General features: G+C 40.3%; 1 protein-coding gene across 1 annotated transcript in view; it reads left to right on the forward strand.

Annotated features, from left to right (window-relative positions):
- The window catches only part of LOC146133571 (uncharacterized), a 43821-nt gene extending 20853 nt beyond the window's left edge, over positions 1-22968 (forward strand). Inside the window, exons 4-16 of the mRNA XM_083397794.1 lie at positions 7074-7254; positions 11473-11533; positions 12316-12637; positions 13494-13646; positions 14247-14381; positions 14991-15074; positions 15814-15929; positions 16950-17085; positions 17565-17735; positions 18183-18325; positions 18787-18902; positions 19582-19704; positions 21157-22968. Of these exons, the coding sequence (XP_083253920.1) occupies positions 7074-7254; positions 11473-11533; positions 12316-12637; positions 13494-13646; positions 14247-14381; positions 14991-15074; positions 15814-15929; positions 16950-17085; positions 17565-17735; positions 18183-18325; positions 18787-18902; positions 19582-19704; positions 21157-21298 (1883 nt within the window). The 3' untranslated portion in view covers positions 21299-22968. The remainder of the gene's footprint in view (positions 1-7073; positions 7255-11472; positions 11534-12315; positions 12638-13493; positions 13647-14246; positions 14382-14990; positions 15075-15813; positions 15930-16949; positions 17086-17564; positions 17736-18182; positions 18326-18786; positions 18903-19581; positions 19705-21156) is intronic.
- The last annotated feature ends 747 nt before the right edge of the window (positions 22969-23715 follow it).

The raw sequence follows: 23715 nt of genomic DNA on the forward strand, positions 1-23715 counted from the left end.
AAGTTAAGTCAAACAAGATATACTGCGCTCCTAAACATGTATTGCGCATTGTTAGTTGTTCAAAGTACACCGAAAGCCATTCAAGACTCACCTAGTCTGTCAATCAGTGATGCAAACAAGGCAGGCTAGCAAAACAAATTGTACTAATGATACGTAAGCCGTAATCGTTGGTCAAGAAGGGCTAGATCACAGTTGTTGAACATACATGTGTGTGTATCTTTCTTTGTTCAAATTATGTTGACGTTTTTTTTTTTCAGCGTTTAGGCAACAAGGTTATCGCAGGAATCAGGTCGGGTTTAGAAACGGCAATCACGTTTTTTTTTATTTTGAATAAGTGGCGGCAATCTTACGGCGGCTCTAATTTCAAAACGTGCAATTGGAAATTCGAGGATCGATCATCGTTTCTGCTTCGCCCTATATCATTCTAGGTTCTAGCCCATTTTTTTTTTCAGCGCAATTTTCCAGCACCAGCCCAAGGCGTTGTGCAAGCGAAGAGCTGTTTTTATGGCCGGCAAATTGTCCGTTAAATTACCCGTACCGTTTCGCAAACTTCGATTGCTAATTTCCCCCGTGTCCACTTACGCCGTTCCGCGGGGTTGCGGTGGCATCAAAGCCGGCAAGAATATCGTTTTCGCACCGGTCGGCCGCCAACGCTTTGATGTGGCCTAATCGGAAACGACGGTTGTTCGGCAATCAATGGCGCCCATTTACGCGCAACAGAATCTGCAGAACAGATGCCGCGTTAGGATTTTGTCTCGTCGTGTTATTACACATGCTGGGATGCCAATCAATAATTTACGGGTGGCTCTTTGTTCAGCGCTCAATCTAATCATTATCGCAGTTGATATTGACCGAGCCATAGAGAGAATTGCGTTGCGCTAATGTACGAGGCGAAACAGCTGTTTACTTTTATGTGGTACGTACGATGTTTTGTTTACAATTGCGACCTTACACTGAAGCGCGATGCTGTAAAAAAATGCATTTTTAAAGGAAATAGTTTCTGGTGGTTGCTAAAACACTTTTGCAGTGTTGTAAACAAGCTGTTTCGAAAGCACCTTAGTCCCACGTAAGTCATTCGTAAAATAACTTGGGTCAAATCAAGTCTTAAATAACAAGACAAAGTCTCAGCCCAAGCCATCGATTGCCCTAGTCCAGTCCCAGTAAAGTCGTAATTAGATTAAGTCAACTTCAAGTCAAGTCCTTGTCATAAAAATAAACTATTAAAACCTTTAAACTCATCCGATTATGAGCAATAAATCAAGTAAACCAATAACATCAACCCAAAATAGGGCAAGTAAATTATTTTACGTGCAAAAATTAAAATGAATAACCGAATTTTATAAAAAAAAATGCTCAATAAAAGCAATTCTTTTCGATCATTATTTGTCTAAAAGAATTAAGTCAAGTCAAGTCATTAAAACATAGACTTAAGTGCAACAGTGCTGATTCGCGCTAAGGCAGTTAACAAAAGTCACCCATTCATGTGGCTCTGTAAGGATGCACGTTATGATTAAAAAGCGCACAGCAAAAATGCCTTTTCTTTAAAAAGAAAGACGTTACCGAGCTTAGCCTTTGTAGAGCTTAAGAAACGCTGCGTTCGGAAAATAAAGAAAAGCGGTATTTTGCGAAGCTGGAAAACACCTTGCCTCGGGGTTCCACGTTACAAATTGATATCGAATGGCGATAATCGCAGTATTTACGGAGACAGTTTAGACGGCGCTCGCCAGCAATCCAAGGCAGAGGCGTGAAAGTGCCTAATCGAATTCCCCTGAATGGAAATCGCGTTCGGGTCGCGTGCGTCGCCCTTTTCATACGTCACAATGCGCCTTTGTCGGAGGCGAACGCTGAAAAATCGCCGTTTTTCTCGTCAGGCGGGAAAATGGGTTGCGGTCGCCCGAGCGAAACGCGATGCCAGTTGTAGTGGGACAACAGCAGAAGGCAAGGGAGGAAAGTGAAGTTTCCCAGTCGTGGGCTTTTGTCTCGCTGTTTGTAAAAACACACGCTGGAGTTTCTTAAAAGCGGAAGTTGGAAATGTTTTGTTTCTGCTTTTGCGTGAATTTTTGTCTGGAAAAGGCTTCCCTTCCAGGGCGGGATTAAAAGTACGTGGGCCTAAGGCTGATTACTTTAGAAGGGATTAATTTTGCAAACCAAGCTACAAAAATTAATAAAAATACATACAAAATTTTAGCCTTAAAAACATTTGAGGGCCGATTGTTTCCAGGGCCGAATGCTACAGCCTTAGTAGCCTAATAGCTGTCCTCTTCACTGCAGTGATTTGTCGTTTTGTGGTAGCTAACAATTTATTTTAGTTGCATCTAGTAAATTTTTAGTGTATCGCATAGTGGAGGAAACTAAAATGTCAATACAAAAAGATAAAATAACGTTTAGTCAGGTACCGATAAGAAAACTACAGTTTCTCAGCTATTTAGGCGATGCTTAAGCGGAACCAATTGCCTTATTTGGCGTTGACTCGAAAGTTAGCTGCATTCGAAAGGTACTGAAATATGATTTGAAAAGCACCAAGGCCGTTGACTTTGTTCAGCCGGTTGACACTTGAATCAAATTGAACGGCACTCGAGGATTTGAAAAGCGCTGCTGGCAGATTGGGTTAAAACTTTTAATATTTTTCCATGTGATTTTTGCTTTGTATTAGTTATTATTGCTGCTAATTATTATTTATATCACATTGCTTTTTGGCAAACAATGACTGAGCTTATCGTACTTCGAGGCAAATGGTTTTTAGTCAGTTAGGCTAACCGTGTGCATTTGCAAGAAAGTGTTTCGCGCGATGTTAGAAGTCTTTGCAGGGCAGATAACCCATCGGTTAATAATAGCTCGGCCTGTAGCGTGGCTTTAAAAACAAGACTTCAAATGCCGGTGGCATCTGTCGCCTTGTTTGTGTTTGTATACGTCGTTGAAGGCCTGTGACTTTTCGCGTCGTAACAGACGCTTAAAGATTAGCCTGGCGACATGCTGCTTATCTCTAGCTCTCTGCAGCGTTCTTCAATCCGCCTAACGACACTTCTGCCTCTTTATTTATAGCTGCGTGGCCTGAGATCCACGTTATTTTAGAGTCTATATATACTGAAACACTGGACCCGCTGTCTGCGGTCTTACGATAAGCTGACTTCACAATATTGCCCGTGTCTTCACAACAACTGACAAAAGGATTGCATTCCTTCATAAGCAAACCCTTATTTGGACATATAGATCTTCACTCTTGTAATTTGTGAGGATTCTTTTCGCCGGTTTCCCCAGCCAATCAGAAGGCTTTTGAACAATCGGGTTTGTGACGTAGTTATGAGGATTATCGAGGGCGAATCACGTGGTTGCCGAAGCCACCACGACGAGCAAAAAAGTGCAGAAAATTCCGACTACATTATTCTCACCAATATAATGGCCAGCGACGCCAAAGGTAAGACCATTCCACGTAACTTCAAGAACAGTGCTGTGAATGTTCACGTTATTTAACTTGAAACGCACATAGAAAATGACCTAGAACTGTAAAATACCTATTTATTTGCTATACACGGTGCAATAAAAGACAAACAATAGCCTCTGCAAAAACGTGAAGACAGTACACGTGTGTGTATGTTGTTGGATTGAGCATTAAACTAACTTTTAAGGTATGACGAAAACCTTATTTTTTACAAGTTCACAACATTGTTTACGTTGTTGTTATATTTAGCATAAAACCAACATTTTCGGAGCGACACGTGTAATCTAAATTGCTAGAACTATATTGAGGCAATGTTATTTTAACAAAACACTAACATTTAAGGTGCGGCCGAAATTATATGAATCTCAATTGCAAGCGCACTATATTAAGACAATGTCGTATTTAGCATATAAAAACAAACGTTCAAGGTGCGATAAAAATTACATAAATCTAAAAGGCAAGCGCACTATATTAAAGAGCTTGTTTATTCGGCGTCGAGTGCAGCTACTATGTAAGGGCGTGTACCACTTCCACGGTAAAATCTCCCCGCTATTCCTGGAAGCCTAACACCCCCGCTAAGTGCCCAACAATGTCCAGGCACCTTTATTGACGCTGGCCCGGTCAACATCTGTAAGTGCTACAGTTAATGTAATATCGACGTTCTTTATTAAGGTCGGTCGTGGACTCGCAGTTTGCTCAGCACTCGAGATTCGTGCTGTCGTGAGTTAGACAGAGATTGTAGCCATACTTACCAATGGCTTAGCCAGCAAAAAAAAATTGGGGGAAGGGCACAACGTTCGAATATTTTTTGTTCGGCTTTTGTCATTGTATGAACTACCGTATCGAACACAAATAAATATGCCGGCAAACCGTTTCGAGCAACAACTGACTGAGTCTTAACGCAATACTTAAAAACCACGCAAAAACGAACGACTAAAAAGTAGTAAAACTTCATTAATAAGTATAGCAAACGTAATAATAAGTACATCGTTTGTGACGTAACAGTGTATGATAAGTAATTGAAGGTGTGGTATGCCTTTAATCGACTGCTGTGATACTTTTCATAAATGTCCTGACCTACGTCTATGATAATTCCTCGCTTGATTAATACGCTCGGCTTGGTTTGTGATGTCATTTCTCGAGGTCGAGTGTAGCCTTCTCCAAACATTTCAAATTATCAGTCGTCGTTTTCAAATAATTCAACCCCATCCTACCAAGATGTACAAGACGCAATATTTAGGACGCGTGTTTTTCTCCTCCTCCACCAAATTTCGTTTCCGTTTATCAAAATTGAACCCAAGCAAATATTTCCCAGTTCCGCGATATTTTGTACCAAATTGCTTGCCAGAGCGAAAAATTGTCCACAACCGAAAGGGCCTTGTAGCAATGCAAATAGGCGTTACACATTGAAAGGTGCGCGCCATAAGCACGGCAGATGTGAGTAATATGGGTTGCGGATTCGTCATAGAGGTACAAGGCCTTTATCAGAATTCAAGGATTATCGAAAAAAACGTATAAAAAGGCACCGAGAGCCTAAAAAACATAACGCCACCCGTTAAAAAACTATACAAAGGCTATAGGTGGTGTTTCATAAAAAAATTGGCGTAATAAAAAAGAAAACAAAGTTGTGTTTAAAAAAACAGTGCAATTGGTCAGTTTCACTTTTTCGAACTAATTTAAAATTTTGTACTTTGCCACACTGAACTTTTAACACATCACTTATAGCCTTCGTAAGAATAAATTTTGTGCTTTGTCACATTGATCTTTATTGGCCCCCCAGCAAAATGCTAACCCACCGAAGCTCATAAAATTGGCGAATCAAAACCTTTGTTTGAAATTCAAGATACCAATTGATGTCTTGTTGGAAGGCTTTTCAAACCTAGGTAAATAAAAGGGCACCAAGAGTATAAAAACACATCACCCCACCCGTTAAATTTCGAAAGCCTGTGCCAAGGCCGAACCGACAACGTCACCAGCGCCGTACTACGGATCGCGTGACAGTCCTTGCCGTTGACAGAAGGCCTCAGCGCGTCTCTCGTTCGCGATTACGTCCGCGTCCGGGCGCCTATGTTGTTTTGTTGACTGGCAGGACGCTAGCTTGTAGGGCTGGCGGACGAGCGGACAGATTCAATTTCCGTCCCGTCGCTTAAGATAACACGACGTGTGCGCCTTCCCTGCGTTCCGCATCTGCTTTGCTTCGTCCAGCGGGTGATTGACACTTGGTCAAGACCGTCGTCGGCGCCTGCTGTATAGCTTGTCCTATCTGCTGTGTTGTCTTCCTGTCTTATGGTGACCGCTCGTCGTTGCGTCCTTGTTGTTTTATGTAATATTTATGTATTAAAAAGCATTTCAAAACTTCGGGCGTTCGTTCGCGTTATCTTCGCCAATAAAATAGAACAACATATCTTGGAAACAGTAACTCGAAGATCTAAGGAGCTATTTGTTGTTACTCGGGTTATTCTCATAATAAAACTCCTTGTGTTTTGTCAAGCAGAAACCTAAGCAAGTCACTGTGCGTCGCTAACTGTTGGCTACTAAATGATTTTACCGATAAAACCCTTTGCAATCCCTGGCTTACCCCAATCTCGTAAAGTTCCACTTCCTATATTTCGCGCATATTTATGGCAAGGCGTAAAACTTTAATCCATGATTGACAGCTTTACAAGCTGAGCAGTGTGATTGGTCGATCGGTTATGACAACGCAATAGTTCGTTCAGTAATAGCCTCCCAATATTTTTCCCTTGGCAGTATAACCCCCAATATTCGCAATAAGGCAGACTGCTCGCTTTCGTTCAGGTGGAAATTTCTCTATTTGCCTTCCGGGTTAAAACGTTGTCCGTCGGTCCAATGTCAATATTTGCTTCTTTTTGCGAGAGCGAGGACCGGTTGTGTTTTTGTCCCTCTCCGTTCTTTTATCTGCGGAGGCCACGTTTTCTGGCACTCTTCCGGATCTCAACGGTATCCGACCTGTGGGGCAGGGTTTCTCAACCAGGGTTGCTCCTTTCGGGTGCAAGGGTGTGCGGAGATGCTGAATCAGACACATACAATGTATTACTGTTGCTGTAATTTTATTTCTTCGCTCGGTTAAATGTAAAGCTAACTCGCATTTTGGTATTGTGTAACTGTGTTATCATTAAAAATAAAATTACAAAGGTTTTGTTATTTAAACAATTCTAAAATGGGATGTGAGAATTGGTTGTTGATTTAAAAGTGGTGCAGCAAGTAAAAAGGTTAACCACTGCTGTAGAGTGTCAAACGACTGACCGCGCGTAAAAATTGAAGTTGTTTGGTCCTATCACGAAAATTTCCTACGTGTCCGGTTTTCTTTGCGGCCTAGCTTTAAAATATGGCTATTTGAAATGCGTTGCACACACTTTTCATGAGTATGTAATTGTGCATTTAATCTGCTTATGCACATCAATCAACCTATATTATGCTTTGAGCAGATAAATGCCTACAAAAAGCGCTATAAAACTCTATTTGTGCCAAGGAGGACGCGGATGTATTTTTCACGTTAAAAAACTATCTATTAAACTTAGGTGACACTAAAATGTTATATTTTGACAAACCTGATACTCGCACAATACGTTCAGCCAAATTCAGCCAGTTCATTCTCTTTTTAATTTCATCGCAGTTGTTCGCGCCCAACAGCAGCTCACTGGCGCCACCAAGCCGCAGCAGCAACCGCTGACAACTTTCGCCAGCCCGGTCGTGACGTCATCAAACGGATTCGGTCCCGCCTCGGTAGCACCACCTGCCGGACAGATTTTGATGGGCAGGGAAACCTCGCTGATGCAACCCAACCCCAACTCGAGGTGGGAAAATAAAAAATACGTTGTAATGACTTGAGAAATCGAGTTTTTGTGAGATGAACAATTTATGATTTTTGAAAACTGGTAGGAAAAATGAGTAGATCAGAATTTAAACGCTCATTAAATGTCGCTCATAATGCCTTTGTTTTGCACCAGCTAAGTTTTGTTGTATTTGACATGTCACCTGGTAGGAAGTTCGCATGCTATGCCATTTAAAAAAGTGTCGAAAGGTTTGCTAAGGGAACCCAAATTCGATAAACCTCAATTGGACAAAAGCTTCGAATAAATTCTACCGAATTCGAAGGGACGTGGCGAAAAAACAATGCAATTCGTCAGTTTTACTTTACGAACTAATTTAAAATTTTAAACTTTGCCGCCACATTAATGGTCCTAGAAAAATGGCCCCCACACCGAAGCTTATAACAGTCGCGAACGGATTTTTTTATATTGGCGAAAGGCAATATATTAATACGGTAATGTCTTGTTCGATTTGCTTAATCACGCAGAGGGGTCCATGTGGTTATACCCCAGCCTCAAATAACACACTGTCGACCAAATTGTACAACATATTTGCAGACGCATAAAAACAAGGGGACTCTATGTTGAAGAAAATTCCCATGTTGGTAAAATTTCCAACTAATTAGAAGTCGAAGTAAATCGTTTTGACCCGACCCTGCGGGCAAGTTTCCAGAACATTCGTCTGACACGTGTTTTCTTCCTCCCTGGCATTCGTCCCATCATCTTTAGGTCCCCGTTAACCTTTACCGGGAGATAAGTGAACTCGCGCTCAACCCCCCGCTCCCGCTTTTGATTGGCTCATGCCGAATCACGACTCTTGTGACGTCACTATGGCACGTATTTTGAAAATCGCGATCGGTCGTTGAGCGGCGTTGGCTGGCGAGAGGTGTCGTTTGTCACAGATTACCTTGACATTTTGGGGAGCGGGGGTTTTTGTTTCGATCTTGGCAAAAATCGTGTTGTGATTAAATGACCTTTTTTGCCCTCGACGCAGGGCTACACGCTTTGCTCAAACGTGTTTAATATTGGTGAAATGAAGTTATTTTTATAAAAAAAGCATTTCAGGTGAGTTTTTTTTTTTTGGGGGGGGGGGGGGGGGCTGAGTAATCAGATTAACAGATATCGCTCTTTGACCTGCTTGCTCCACCCATGATACCATTATAGTTGGGTTGAGGGCTTGAGGCAGAGTAGGCGGTTACCTCTTTACGGGTGGTTTTGGTAATTAAATTATAAAGTGTTTAAGTGTAGTTGCAATGCATTTAGATATGCCAACATTGACTACTAGCGGTGTGTTTTAACGTTTGTAAACGAAGTAAAAGGGCAAAAGAAGGGTTGTAGCATTTTTGTACAAACCACTTGTACAACCACTGTGGCTCTGGTAAAAAAAACTTCCAGTGTTCAAAAATTTCGATCGCGCCCCTGGAAAGTTGGTTATCCATGATTGCCGCAAACTGGTCCAGGACAACTTTTCCATGCATGCCATTATGCATACACACACAGCTTAGGGGAAAAACGAGGGTGAAACGACGCGAGAGAGATCGAAAAAGCGGCAGGGGGAGAAGGTCGACAAATGCCATCGCAAATGTCAGTGAGAAGTCATCGCCTCCCAGTGACGCAAGTCGAACGACCTGATTGCTCGAGCGCGTGTTTATGTCGAATCGCGAACGAAAAGTTTTTCGGCAATCAGGGGGGCGTCCCCCTTGTTTTTTTGTTTTTTTGTTTTCGAAATTTTAGAAATCCCGACGAAATAATGACAACACTATTAAAAAGTTTTTTTCAACAAAATTTACCTGAACGAGAAATGGGTGTTTTAAGTCTACGGGAGGCTTTTTTTGTAAACAATAAAGTTTGAGTTAGGTGTATTGCGCCCCTTCCCCTTTTATCAGCCACAATGTTACTGGGTGGGGCAGTTGTGAAAACAACAATTTTTTTTCATGGAATTTCGCGTTGTTTAAGATTAAAACGAGAAACTTTACATAAAAATACCGAAGCTATAATTTTAGCGAAAATCGGCGTATTTCATGCCATCGTCAGTGCAAAAATCGAGTTTTAGAAACACAAACCTCAATAGATTTTTTTCATAAGTAAACCCTTTTAATTTTAATTTTGTTTTTTTACTTCGCTTTGCTAATTGTTCGAATTGGCGGCGTTTGGACCCAAAATACCCTGGAAAAGCTCAAAATGTTGCTGAATCACGCAGCGGGGCGATGTGGTTATCCCCCAGCCCCATATGCCACACTGTCCAACAAATTGTACAAAATAATTGCAGAAGCATAAAAACAAGGAGACTCGATGTTAAAGAAAATTCCCAGCCCCCAATCAAATGCGTTAACTATGTATTGCGGCAATCCCTCTTAGACGATCCCCGACCGCTTTCGTTTTGCCACCTCACCTTCTCGCAAGTCGCGGCCTTTTTTCGCGCTCGACGCGTGACGTAACGCGACGACAGCCGTCCGTTTGTGACGTCACTGTTGATTGGCATCGCGCGCGAGCGAGGCGCCCCATTGTGGGTCTGGCTGTCGTCACAAATGGTTAATTGTCGGCGCGAAAGCGCGCGCGTATCTGATTTAGGCCTTTGTGGAATGCCTTTCACCGACTAACCGCTGCACAGGCGAACGGGATTCTTTCTTTTTTTCGTTTATGGAGCGGCGCCCATTGGAAAGTGTTTGGTTTCGCCCGGTCAGCGTAGTATCAGTGCGGCCTGGCATCGGTGAAAGTGACAGTGGTTTTCTGAGGAAGAGGAGTTTGCTTGACTTGTAGTGCAGAAATTACAGCGCGCCGTCTCACCTTTAAAGTTAGTTAGTTTGGTTTGTGCAGCTAATGAGTCCGCTCAGCGTATATTTCAATGTGGTTGATTGCTTAACGTTATAAACATATATTAGCCGTTAGCGCTTACACGCGGCTTTTGGTAGCAATATTTATTACATATGATTGTTCAGTTGTATTCTTTACTCAAAACGCTTACCGTTTTTGCTATGTTTGTGCCGCTAAGAGTGTCATCTCAGTGTAGTAGCCGCTAGCTCAAACGCGGGTTTAGGTAGCGATATACCACGTATAATTGATATAATATAATTGATCAGCTGTATTGTTTACACAAAACACCAACTGTTCTTTTTTGAAAGTCAAAAGTAAATTTCAAATCACGTGATTCGATAAACCCACATTTCCGTTCGTAAAAGAGCAAACTTAAATTTGATTTTAACAAAATTGCATAAACTGTTATCACGTGCCCCCTATGGTGCGCGCAGTTGGAAACGTTTCGCAGAATAGTAAATTGAATTTAACGAAGACGTAATAGAACTTTTTAACAAAATGCGTGGGCGCCTACATTATGTATCGAAATGTTTTTGGTTACTCATGTCAGCACGCCTTTTCCTTTGTACCAAACTAATTGGAGTATACCTGTTAACTCAGGCAGTAGTTTATGTTAAGTCTGGTTCAACCTACACCAAGACTTGTGTCGGAATGATTTATGTTTGACAATTTGTGGACGGAGTTGATTGGCGAAGCAATAATGAAGCAAGCCTTACTCCGCATGTGAGTTAAAGTCGGACGTTAAACAGAATTTAATGGACCCTGTGTTAAGATCAGTGACAGCCTTACACTGTTTTGAACAATTTATATTTTTGTGATTAATGCTAGAAAATGGTGATAAGAAATCACTGTTTACAACATGTTTTTTTTTGGTGTGTTTAAACTAAAGCTGGAGGTTAAAGTTAGACGTAGTTAGGAATATCAAAGCCTATATATATGTAGGTAACGTTTTGAACGTTTTGAATATCTCCTCATTCATTTTCAACACGCTAAAAAGGCACTGGTGATGTGTTTACTATTTTATTGATCAAAATACTTACTTGAAAAAGTAAAGATATTTAGAGCATAATGGCTAGAGGTTGTAGTAAGACGTACAGATGTTCGAAACGTTCAAAATGATACCTACTTCTGTATTGACTTTAATATTCATACTACGTCTAAACATATTAGCATACAGATTTACCCAGAATTGCTTTTACAAAAAAAGACTATATTTTTCGGCCCTAGTGTTGATGCTGAAAAACAAAATGAAAATAAGCGCAGGAAATCGCCAAGTTTACTTATTTGCCCCTCTAATTTTCCCCTTTCGATAAGAGACGCATAAACTTGCGCCTGTGTTTCCGCCCGCCAATTCACCGCCGTGTCTTCACCTTTTTCTTTTCCTCACAGGCTCGAGGCCCAGGCCATACAGCGCGAGAACAACTTCAACCATCTGCAGCAGAACATCAAGGTAAACACGCCTTTGTATAGCACTGGGATTACTGCAGGGGATTATGGCGCCCGTCGCCATGCGTAATTGCGTAACCTATACGCTGTGTATAGTGTTGAACCCGATTGACCGAAGCGTAAAGCATGCCAAGGAACTGTACTAAGCCAAACGATTTTACAAAAGACTGTACACCTCTTGTTAAAAAGACTGTAGGGAAACTGGATACTCTGCCTACGCTTTTGTGATTTCATTCTTGAAATTTTACACTTGTTGATGCCTTGTCCGAGACATAATGGTTCGGGTTCGATATTGTTTGAAACGCTATAACTGACTTATTAAGGGTTAGGATATTTAACGGCGTTCAAAATTGGTTAATATGTTAAAACATAAATGTTAGTTGTTGGAAGGTCATGATTGAACTATGATAGTTTGTCGAACAATTTTCAATTGATTTATTTTTTTGTTACTTGGATAATGTATACATTTAAGGATATATAAAAACAAAAACAAAAATACGTTTATACCCAAACATTATTTAATTATTCAAGTTGCTGGTTAGTCAAGGTTAAACTAAGATAACATGCCAAAATTTTAAATCAAAATGTATATTACCTATAAATAATGTAAAAAATGTATTCATTTTCTTTTAATTGCTCTATATTTTAAATATCCCTAAATACATTTTTTAAGCAATTTAATAATTAAATCGATTAAAAATTGTTCGACAGAGTTCTCCCGTGACATGTCAATTAAACATCTGTGTTTTATTATTTTGTTTATTTACAACTAGTTAATCTTTCCAGGATCCATCGATTCATGCTCAATCCTACCACATTACCCCAAACGTCCCAGCCCACATGACGTCATCAGTTGTTTACCCCCTCCACCAGCAACAGGCGCCGCCTAACGGATGGACCCACAACCCCCAGCAACGAACCGTTGCCAACGACAACACCAACCCCCTGAACGGTCATCACGACAACAACTGGACCCATAGCAACGCGAACGCAGGAACTCCCGGCACCCTAGTAACCACCCCCACGACCAGGAGCCCGGGGTCGTCCCTTACCCCCCTAGCGCTCGGCTCCGGGGGGGTTTCACCGTCCGGAACAAGAAGCCTCACAGGTATAAAATGGATAAGTGGAAAAGGAAAAGATAGAACCAATGAATGATACACACACATTTTTGTGTTTTTTGTCCTGATGAAATAACTCGTAATCGTTGGTCAAAAATTAGCTTCAGAGGAGCTAGCTCACCGTTATTATAAACACTTTTGTGTGTGTGTGTCTTTCATTGGATCTATCTAGAGATGATTTTAATTTGAATATCAGGAAAAAACATAATCCAACGAAATCGAAATGTTTTGCATTGTTTGACGTTTCCAGCGTACAGCGAAAGAAATCCATCTCCCCTGTTTTTTGCGTAGCCTTCTGCATTATGGCCGTCGCAAAATCTCGCGGGACAAATCTACAGTGTTGCAAACAAGCCCAGGTCAATCTTTCGTAAATTACTAAGTCCTAGTCGCGTGTTTTCGAATAAATACCAAGCCAAATCCCGGTCAAGTCATAATAAGAGTCATCTTAAAGCCAAGTCCTTGTTTGAAAGTAAAACTTTAAATTATTAAAACTGGCAATTTTGTCCGATTGCAAGCAAATTGTTTCAAGTGCGATAACCTAATTTAAAAGAAAATGCTTAGTGAAAACACTTCATTTCAACAAAAGTCATTTGCTTAAACGACAAAAAGTCTTTTAAAAACAGTGACTTAAGTCAAGTCATTGCCGTATACCAGTGGTTTTCAAACAGGGTTCCGTGGAACCTTAGGGTTCCGCAAGTACAGTCCAGGGGTTCCGCAATTTATGATGCTGTTTTTTGCATGCATACATAAGACAACCAAGTTATTGCACTGGGGTTCCTCGAGCCAGTGGAACATTTCCGTAGGGTTCCGCTCCAGCAAAAAAAAACAAATTTCTCATTCTTCCAGGGAGCAACGATTCCCTCCTCTCTGACGGGAGCGCCTCCGGACTCAACCACCAACATCCGGGCGGTTACCACGGACAGCAGAGATCGCATCCTCCTCTTCCTCCCAAAGAGTCGTCCAGGAACTCTGGAAGCAGCATCCGAAGTTCCTCCACCGGTAAGTGAAGCACAAAATTTTCCACAAAATAATGTATACGCGCCTGTAATTTATTAAAACGAAGTGGCATTACGGAGCATATTGGTTGGAGGTTGTAGTAAGACGGAGTAAGAATATCCATACTGAAGTAGTTATCATTTTGAACCTTAAGTCTTTATTCAACTAATGGCTCTTTATTCAACTACTACTCTATGTTGAAAAATTTTAAGTTGAAAATAAATAAAGACATATTTAAAACTTAATGATACCTACTTCTGTATGGGCTTTGATATTCTAACTAAATGGTCTCTTTTAAATAACAGTTTCAACAAGAAGACGTTCTGTGTCACATTATATTAGGTTACACATTTTTTACCCTTGTCCTTTAACTTTTTACTATTATACAAATTTTATACTATTCACTCGTTTCGCCACAATGTAATGTATTTTTTTAGTTAGCGTCCGACTAGTTCTATCTCTTTCATAGCAAACGTAAATAAAAACAGAGCTGATAATGTTTTTTTAGTTTATAGATTATAGACTCTGTACTAAGTCAAATTCTATTAAAAAGCATTTCACATTTAGTCGAGAATTAACCAAACGTTCAATTTCTGGCAACAGGCAGCGGCTACCTTGGCGGCGCATCTCAAACCTCGCCCCATTCTGCTGGAAGCCCGGCCTCCGTTTCAGGCGCCTACCCCTTCGCCCAGCCAATCAACAAGCGGGAAAGCCAGATGTCCGCCTACGACCGACAGAGTAAGCAATTTCCCCTGATTCCCCTGTCCGTTTGAGTAATTGATGAAGTTTAGCGCAGATTAAAAGGCGACGCAGCCATAAAATAGCGGAAAATAAAGTAGCCTTTTAAATACTTTTTACTCTATTTGAATCATACCTAAAAGAAGCCTTCAGTGGCTTCAGTGCCAATTTTGAAGAGCTGACAATGCTGTTTATATTAAACAGCGGTTAAATTTCCGGCCACAATTTCGTTAACATTTGGCTTCGTCCAAATTATATTAAACACATGTGGTTATACTGTGATGTGACTATTTCGACGATGCACTGGCCACCTTTAACCACACGCATATCGATAATAATAATACACCTGGACCCATCGGGGAAGCCTTACGAAATCAATTGGTCATTAAATAATTTCCACGAACAAGAAACCGCAAAATAATCCTGCGGTAAGATTTGCCATCTCGACCTTAACCTATTGGGAAGCTCTAAAAGGGTCAACTGATTTGTGCAAGGCTTTCCTAAGGTTTCTAGTGTACTATTTGCATTAGGTGTAGAATTTATTCATGTGCGGGAGCAATGAATAAAACCCTGAGTAGAAAAATTGACCCTTCATCTATTACTTTTCAGTGACCCACGGGCAGCGATTTTCGTCGGATGATGGCGGAATGAGTTCTCCGACTTCCGGAAGAACAAGTTCCTCTTCCGTTTCGGGTAAGTTTACTTCTGTTCTTACAGCAGGGGTTCATAAACTTTTTTGTAACGCGTACAATTTGGTTCGCGTGGGCCAGGGTTCGGCCCTTAACACACGACAAACTATATGTATATGTCTCAATTTGATTATTTGTATTTTTATATTTTGTAACGGCTATAGAACCTATAGTGACTGATTTTGACTGAGACAAGAAAGTCTATACTGTTTTGCAACCATTCGAAGTCATTGTCGTCATTAACGTGCATTAGGACGAGGAGATATCTTCATTTTTACATATTAAGTTTGCATTGTAACGGGTGATGCGAATTTAAGTCTAAAATGTCTGCGTGTATGGCTATTGGCAATACAAATAAGTTATTTTTAAAAATTACAAAACGTTTCGCGGCACACTTGGCAATCTCCCGAGGCACAATAGTGTGCCGCTGCACAGAGTTTGGGAATCACTGGTTTAGAGCGATGTCATAAAGCAAATTGACTTCGCAAACCTACTGTTTCCAGTCGAACACATGCAAATAAATCAAGTGTAAATCCCTTAAACAAGAGATCTTTTTTTTATTTTGAATATCTTTTTTGAAAAAGGAATCATTTCATTTTCAATTATACACTAAGGTTTTAATTAGTTCCTCATGGACTCCCGTAAACTAGTACATGGACCCCAGTTTAAGAAACCCCTTCTATAGAGCCAACAGCTCACGCAATACTTGATTCCGATTTTAATGACGTCATTTTTTTTTCCAGATCTCGAAAAACTCGCCCACGAGATGTCACACGCGGGACTGAACGGGAATTCCCCGCCAAAGTTCATCAAGGACACCACTTCTTACTGGTACAAGGCCGACATCACCCGGGATCAGGTAATTCAAGAGATAGACACAACGCACTTTCACCAGGGTTTCTTAACTCATTTAAATGTAAAACTCACATTTTGGTAAATATGCTGTTGCTACCAGGCATAGTATATTTAAAACAGGTTCCTCTGGCAATATATATTATTTTCTACCAACGTTTCGGCTTACTATCCGGCAAGCTTTCGTCAGGGACTGACACAGCCAACAAGACACAAAGTAAAATCACAATAAGAAAAAAGGAGATAAAAATGTGCGAGACGCGTTCAAAATTCACAGCGATAAAACAACGTTCAAAATATAAAGCGATAAGACAACGCGCAATTTAGAGGTTATCTTTTAGCACCTGTCGGTATGGCGCTGGAAACAAAACGTCCGTTTTGATATTCATCGTATCCGGCGTTCGGTGTATCTGCCAGGATTTTTTCAATATTTTGGTATTGTGTTACAGTGTTATCAGTTACTTGTATACAAATTTAATTACAACGGTTTTGTTACTTCAAGCAATTCCCAAAGAGGCGCGAAAATTGGTTGGTGATTTGAAAGGGGTGGAGCAAGGAATAAGGTTAAGAACCACTGACTAAGGCGTTCGACCTTTTAGTGTGACCTAAACATTTCCCCCGAAAAATGATATTTCTAATATTTGATTTTTTATTTAAATGAAAACGTCGATCCATATTATTATCAACTAATTGAGTTGCACTGCCAACAAGATTGCTCGCATGTGTGTTGTCGATACAACAGACAATAAGGTATACTATAGCATAGCCGAGGAAGTTTACCACAAAGATAAACGTTGTTTTTGTTAAAACAAAAAATTGAAAAACAGGAATTCGTTTAAAATAGAAAGGAATAGGTTCTAAGGTTTTGTTAAGGCTTTTCGACATACTGATGAGAATATAAGGGCATATACTTTCAAAATTTATAACAGCCCGCATGGTTTAGGTTAAGTGTCTAGTTTTACACAAAGTATCACACCGAGTTTTTTCACAAGAACAGAACTTTTAACATTTTCCCTTCACTTTTCAGGCTCTGCTCATGCTTCGCGACCGACCGGCCGGTAGCTTCGTGGTGAGGGACAGTCGGTGCTACCCCGGCGCATTTGGCCTCGCTCTCAAGGTCAGCGAGGTCCCACATGCCGTCCTGGCCACCGCAAAACCCGGAAGTAAGTTTTTTTTTCAAGTGACCAAAGTAAATTCTTAAAACACATTAAAAGCGGAAATTTTAACGCCTTGTCTGGTATGTTTTTTAAAGGTTTTAAATTTGTAATTTTGTTAGGCATATACTGCATCTTGTTGTTTTCTTCGTATCCGCAAACCCGAAAAGTATACCCCAAAACTCGGAAGTAATTTTCAAGTGACCACTCTTAATTTTTAGTACATATTAAAAGCGAGAAAATAAGGCCTTGTTCCGCAAATTTTTAATTTTTTTATATTTCGTTGGGCATATACTGCTGCATCTTGCTGTGAAAATTCGTTTTTACCAAAAAATCCGCTTTAAGTATCTCAAGGTAAATTAAGTCTTCAAAATCGTCCGCGACAGTAGTTTTTCGCCACTCCAGTCATTCAGAATGGCTTTCGCTCTGTTTTATTCCACACAATCCTCCACTTGTATTTTTCAAACGAATCCTTTGTTACGTAACAGCCGACATGAACAACGAGCTGGTGCGGCACTTCCTGATCGAGCCGAGCTCGCGCGGAGTCAAGCTGAAGGGTTGCGCCAACGAGCCGGTTTTCGGCAGCCTGTCGGCGCTCATCTACCAGCACTCCATAACGCCGCTGGCTTTGCCTTGCAGACTGGTCATTCCAACAGAGAGTAAGTGGCTGGTATTGTTATTTTCGAAGCTTGCGAAAGTGTCAGTACTAGGCCTGACATGATAGACGCTTTAGAGAAGGGCTGGGTATTGGACAACAGGCCCAAATCCGTCCTGCCAATGAATAGTATCCGGCACGCCACTTCTTTTTTATTTTAACTAGGTAAATGCGAAAACTTGCTATAACTATGACTTGACTGAGACTTAGACTTCTGATTTATTGACAAAGATTTGACTTGGACTTGGACTCAAGCTATTTTACATGAATTGGGCTTAAGGTATTTTACGAATGACTTAACTGGGACTTTAATTCAAAACTTGACTGGGAAAGTCAATTCAAAATGACTTGGTTACAACACTGCGCGCAACGTTAACAACAGCAAGCGCAGAAAAAACACGAAGTGCTTGGAATAAACAGCAATGTTAACCTTTGCTCCTTTTTCTTGCAGACATGGAGATCCGATCGCGTCCAGGCTCGCTCCGCAGCAGCCAGGAAATCTCCAACTCTGCCGCTGAGCTGTTGAGGCAAGGAGCTGCCTGTAATGTTCTTTTTCTCGGCTCTGCTGACACCGAGTCACTCACCGGACCAGAGGTAAGACATTCGATTATGTTTTTTAGACAGGGGTTTTTGTGTTCTTGAGCCTTTTATTTTTCAAAGGGTTTAACTAATGATTTGTAAGTATTTTCCCTGTTGCAAGCTATGTATACCTGCCCGTTTTCAAGATCTATGTAATGAGGATATAAAGGTGCTATTTTCCCTGTTAAAAAATTTCGCGCTGTCGCCAAATTAACCGTTATTAAATTTTTATTTAATTACGTCCGGTCCAAACAAGATATTGTTAGTTAAATGGCATACTTTTAATCTAATGGTTACGTCCCTATATTATAATAAAGAACAATACTTTACACTTTTTCATAAAAATAAGACATTTAGGGACAGGCCAGGCTTGGCTTAAACTTATATGATTGTTGTGTCACTTAGACGTTTATCGAGCCCAATCAGTGGTTAACTGTCACTGCATTTAATATCCGTTTGTTCACATTTTTTTTTAGGCAATTGAACGCGCAATGCGTGAAGTGACGCAAAACGTCGGTCAAGCCGTCAAGACCTCCATCGTACACTTCAAGGTTTCGCCACAGGGAATTACCCTCACTGACAACGCGAGAAAGTAAGTTGAATGGACTGCGCTCTTAACATTTAACGATTTTTGCGATTTACTGGAAAGATGTTGTATTTCGTTTTAACAAGCTATACCAAAAACACGTTTTTGAAAGTTAAGATTATTGTGTGTAAGTTAGGTAAGCAGCAATCATTATAAACTAACCTTAATGTACACCGAAAGCCATCGCAGACTCAGCGAATCTGTCGATCAATGATGCAAGCAAGGCGGGCTAGAAAAACTAGCCTGCAGTGAGGTTCGAACTCACGACCTCCGGTCATACCGGGACCGTCTGCTGCAAGCTTTAGCTGTTTTTCTAGCCGGCCTTGCTTGCATCATTTATCGAGAGATTGGTTTGCGATGGTTTTTGGAGTATATTAAGGTTATTTAATAGTGATGCTGCTTACTTAAAATTGAAACGATAGTCATACCTTAAAAAAAAACCTGTGTACTTCGATACAAAAGCCGTAATCCTTGGTGAAAAAGCAGTTCCGGTGGGGCTAGAACCCAGTTGTTAATAAAAACATAAGTGTGTGTATCTTTCATTAACCTTAATATTCTGTCAAACAAAACATTTTGAGACCGGCCTATTAATCTAATTGCGAACAACAAAGAGAAGCCAAATATAACCCCGTTTTCACGTTATTAACTGTATTCCCTACTAATCTGATCCTACCCTTTTTCACAGGATATTCTTCCGCCGTCATTACCCCACGAGTTCCCTCACCCACTGCGGAATGGACCCCAGCTCGCGCGAGCCCCACAACCGAAGGTGGGACGCCACCGCTTACCGGGGCCCACCCAACTCGAGGTAAGCCTACGAATTAACTAAATTAACAGAACGAACTTTTAGCGTTTTTTTTTCGTTTTTTCGTAGAACGCCTCAAACAAATATGTTAATCCAGTTTAATCAGAAACAACAGAAGTCTTTATCTGTTATAATTTACATAAACTTATACCACAGTTACATGTGCAACTCATTCAAATAGAATTATATAAAACAACAATGTTATATGAAGCAAGTAAATATGATAACGATAATAATAAACATATTAGCATAGTAAGCAAATGTAACGTAAAGACGAACAAGCTGTAATACAAAGACTGGAGCTCCCTACTGCTCGAAGCACGGACAAACTAAGATTAAAGTCACGTGAGCCCAACACATAAATTAAAGCGCATGAGAGAAAGGAAAACATAGAATACTTAAACAATTTAGATAACTTAACAAAATACTTTGTTTTAGGGAAAAAAAAAGTTGCCATGCTTTCTTGTATCATTTTGCCGTGAACTCATTAATAGACGCCCAGTTTGAGCTAATATGCGTCGCCTGAAATGTTTAATACAATTGATAATAACAAAACCCCTTTTAAGTCTTAACTAATTTGCCAAATAACGTTGGACATTTTTAGTGGAGCTGGATTTATTTTTGAAAATGCTTTTCAAGAATATGAAAGATCCGATTCCACCTTAAAACTTTTCTTTAAAACCAAAACCCCGGCCTTAAACGAAGCTGCTAAATAGTCGAGACCTTAAATCAGTCGTATCCCTATTTTAGTGTTTTCGATACTCACCAGTAGGAATGTCTGATGCTTAACTTGTATTTCGATGTCGGTATCCGGAATTTTGGACGAAAACTTTCGCGATCTCATGCCGAATGACGTCATTTCTATGCTAAACAAACAAAATAGATAAAATTAAGTGTTTAAACGCTCTTTTGTTGCTATGCGCAAACAAGCAATACAGTCATATGTGAAAAAGGGGCAAATTTTTTCCAGGTTATTAGGCCAGAAGTGGCTTCAGCGTGATAAAGTTTATTTCCAATTACGTTATTAACAAACTATTTTCTGAAAAATTTACCTTTCAAAGTAGAAATCGCTGCGTTGGGTCGCAAATCATGACTGAAATTATAGGTTTACTATGTACGGATATCTGTAATGTAGCTTGATAATGAATCTCAAAGCCAACAAGTCGAGGCTATGGAATTCACTATGGCTAAAATTCCTATATTAATGTGGTATCGGATCGGCACCGATATTACACCAGTGTCGTACGAGTGCTGATACTACCACTTAGCATCAGGTATCGGCTCTGATCCAAAATTATCGGACATACTCACTAGGCAGTTATAAGTTAGTCAGCTTAAACAGTTAGCCCAATTTCAAAATTTAGACAATAATTTTACATTACGTTGCAATTGCCCGGCTTTGCACTAGTTATTTTTTCTCAGTTATAAGTTTTTAACACACTTTTTTGCACGCAGGGTTTTCGGCTTCGTGGCGAAGAAGACGGGCACCACCGAAAATAGCTGCCACTTGTTCGCCGAACTCGACATGGACCAACCAGCGCCCGCCATCGTCAACTTCGTCAGCAAAGTGCTCATGCCCAGCTCGCACAACAACTGAGCCACGCCCCCACCAAAGGGCCGGCCACGCCCACCTACTGTATACAAGAGCTGCATGCCGCAAAAAAGTGGAAAGCTTCTTGTTTTTTACGCTTTACACCCATGAGAAGTTGTCATCGCTTTTTCGGTTGATGCGCGCCGTGGGAATCCTTGAGTTGTGACGTCACGACTCTCGGGGGCATTGGTCGTGATGTCATGTTTTCGTATGACGTTTCGCTCGATGTTATTTCAGCTTTAACGTCGGCGAAAAAGGAAGAAAACGCACCAACAAAGATTATTTTTACTTTCACAACGCGCTCCAATTTTAAAACCGCACCAAGTTTTTATTCGCTTTCCCACGTCAATTTTTTTTTTTCTCAAACTTTTACTCGCAAGAATTTTAATCTTTTACTGTAAGTGTTTTTAAATCGTCGCTAAATCGAATATTGAACTCGAGCAAAAAAATGTAAATCAAGCAAAATCTTTTCTGCAAGAACTCTCGCCACCAACCGACACCCTCACGCGTCCCCTACCACATCACTGCCCGGTGACGTCATACTTTAATGACGTCACGCCTGCGCGATCTCAGTATTACGGCGTCTGTTGTTGTACGCGGAGTTGTAAAGTTGTTTTCCCCTTGTTTCCTTTTTCTAATTTAATTGCAAAGTTTCGACGTCTTGTTGTGCTTTTATCGCTGTTTATCTTGTTGTTGTTATTGTTGTTGTTGACGATGGTCGCTTTGATCGTGTATTTAGATTCCGGTACGACGCCGTGATGCTTATACAGTAATAGTACAACAGCCCTTTGTCGTCTACTCTATACTATTGTATTGTAGAAGATGAATGTCCGGTCGTACGTTAGATAGATACAATGTAAAATTTGTTCCCCATTGAGACTTCGAAATCCGCGTATTAACATTTTCTGGTATGTCCTTATAGAAGTAACATTAGAATTAATGACAACCCGATGTAAAATTGGGATAATTTTGTGTTATTTCCTTAGTTTATCATTTAGTCGGCGCAAGCCCCAAATAGAAAAGCAATACAAAAATCAAAGCATCCATACCTAAAATAATTGCTTTTACGTCATTTGGCAATAAAATACCCTCAAGACGATCTCATAACAAAATTTAGTTTGTAATTTTGTCTCAGTCGGAACGCAATGTCGCCGATGTTTTAGTCTTAGCTGTCCGTTGTGTATGTATACGAAAGGTGGTAAATAGTTTTTTCTAGTTTTAAAAAATCGCCAAACATAAATCTATATATCGCATACCAGCCGTGTAAATTATTATTATCGTTGGTTGGCATTTCTTTCGACACTTCGCATCATGTCGCTTTTACTTTCTTCTGACCGCTTTTTGCGTCCGTATCTTTTGCGTTGTTGTTTTTCTTTTCATTTTTTCCAGTTCCCGTATAAATGAGAGAGAGAGCGAGCGGCGTTTTTCTCGTGTTTTCCTTTTTTCTTTTCGACGTTGCACGGGTCATATTGTTGTCTCGGTACCAGGGTCTTTCAAGGTGGAGTTTACTTGAAGGCAAGACACATTTAGCCACCTCAACTTCGTTTTTGAGACTCTCAGTGGCTCTACAGCGTCGAGAGAAAAACGACTTGTCCAACTCTTGGGCCCTGATCGGTACATTTACTCGTATTTGTTGTGAGCTTTGCTCCTCGTAATAAATTCGAAAAGTAACGATATTGTACTCGCTATTTTTTAGTTCGTTGTGTATTCCAGATTGTATACTATGTGAGTTATGAAATCGGAAATGAATTGTTTTTTGTTTTAGGCTTTAAAATTAACCGAAAAATAGTTTTTAGTGTTTAAAAAAATTTGAAATTACGTAAAAGGTCGATGACAAATGTCAAAAAAAATTTTCAATTTTTAAATCTATTTAAGCAAAAGTAGACTTATCAGTCACATAACAAATATATTTGTAACATATTCATTTATTTTAGCCTAAGTGTTTACAACCAGGGCTGCGGAGTCGGTTAAAAATAACCCGAGTCCGACACCGGCCAAAAAAATAAACCCGAGTCCGACTCCGATCAAATGTGCGATTTTGTCGAGTTCCGAGTCCGGCCCGGACTCTACAGCCTGTATTTCACCAATTTTCCTGTCGCATAATTTATTCACTCCCAATACATGGTTGGAAAATATTCCGCCATATAATATTCCACCTTTACAATTTCCAATTGGCGGCCATATCAGTTTTAAAATTCGGTGCTGCGCATTTCGGCCTCGGGACTTGCTGTAACAAAGTTGCTGTAAAATTCGACACTTTTCGCTAAACCAGGTGTTCTTCAACAAGTTAACAATTAAAAAAAATTAAAACAAAACACTTTTAGTTATGTACTCAATGAACTTGAACCAAATAATATAGATTGAATTACTTCAGGTTTGGAAGGAAGAGTCTAAAACTAAAAAATGATCTGATGCACTACAAC

Source organism: Ascidiella aspersa, chromosome 9 (assembly GCF_963924565.1).
Source record: "Ascidiella aspersa chromosome 9, kaAscAspe10.2, whole genome shotgun sequence".
NCBI lineage: Eukaryota > Metazoa > Chordata > Ascidiacea > Phlebobranchia > Ascidiidae > Ascidiella > Ascidiella aspersa.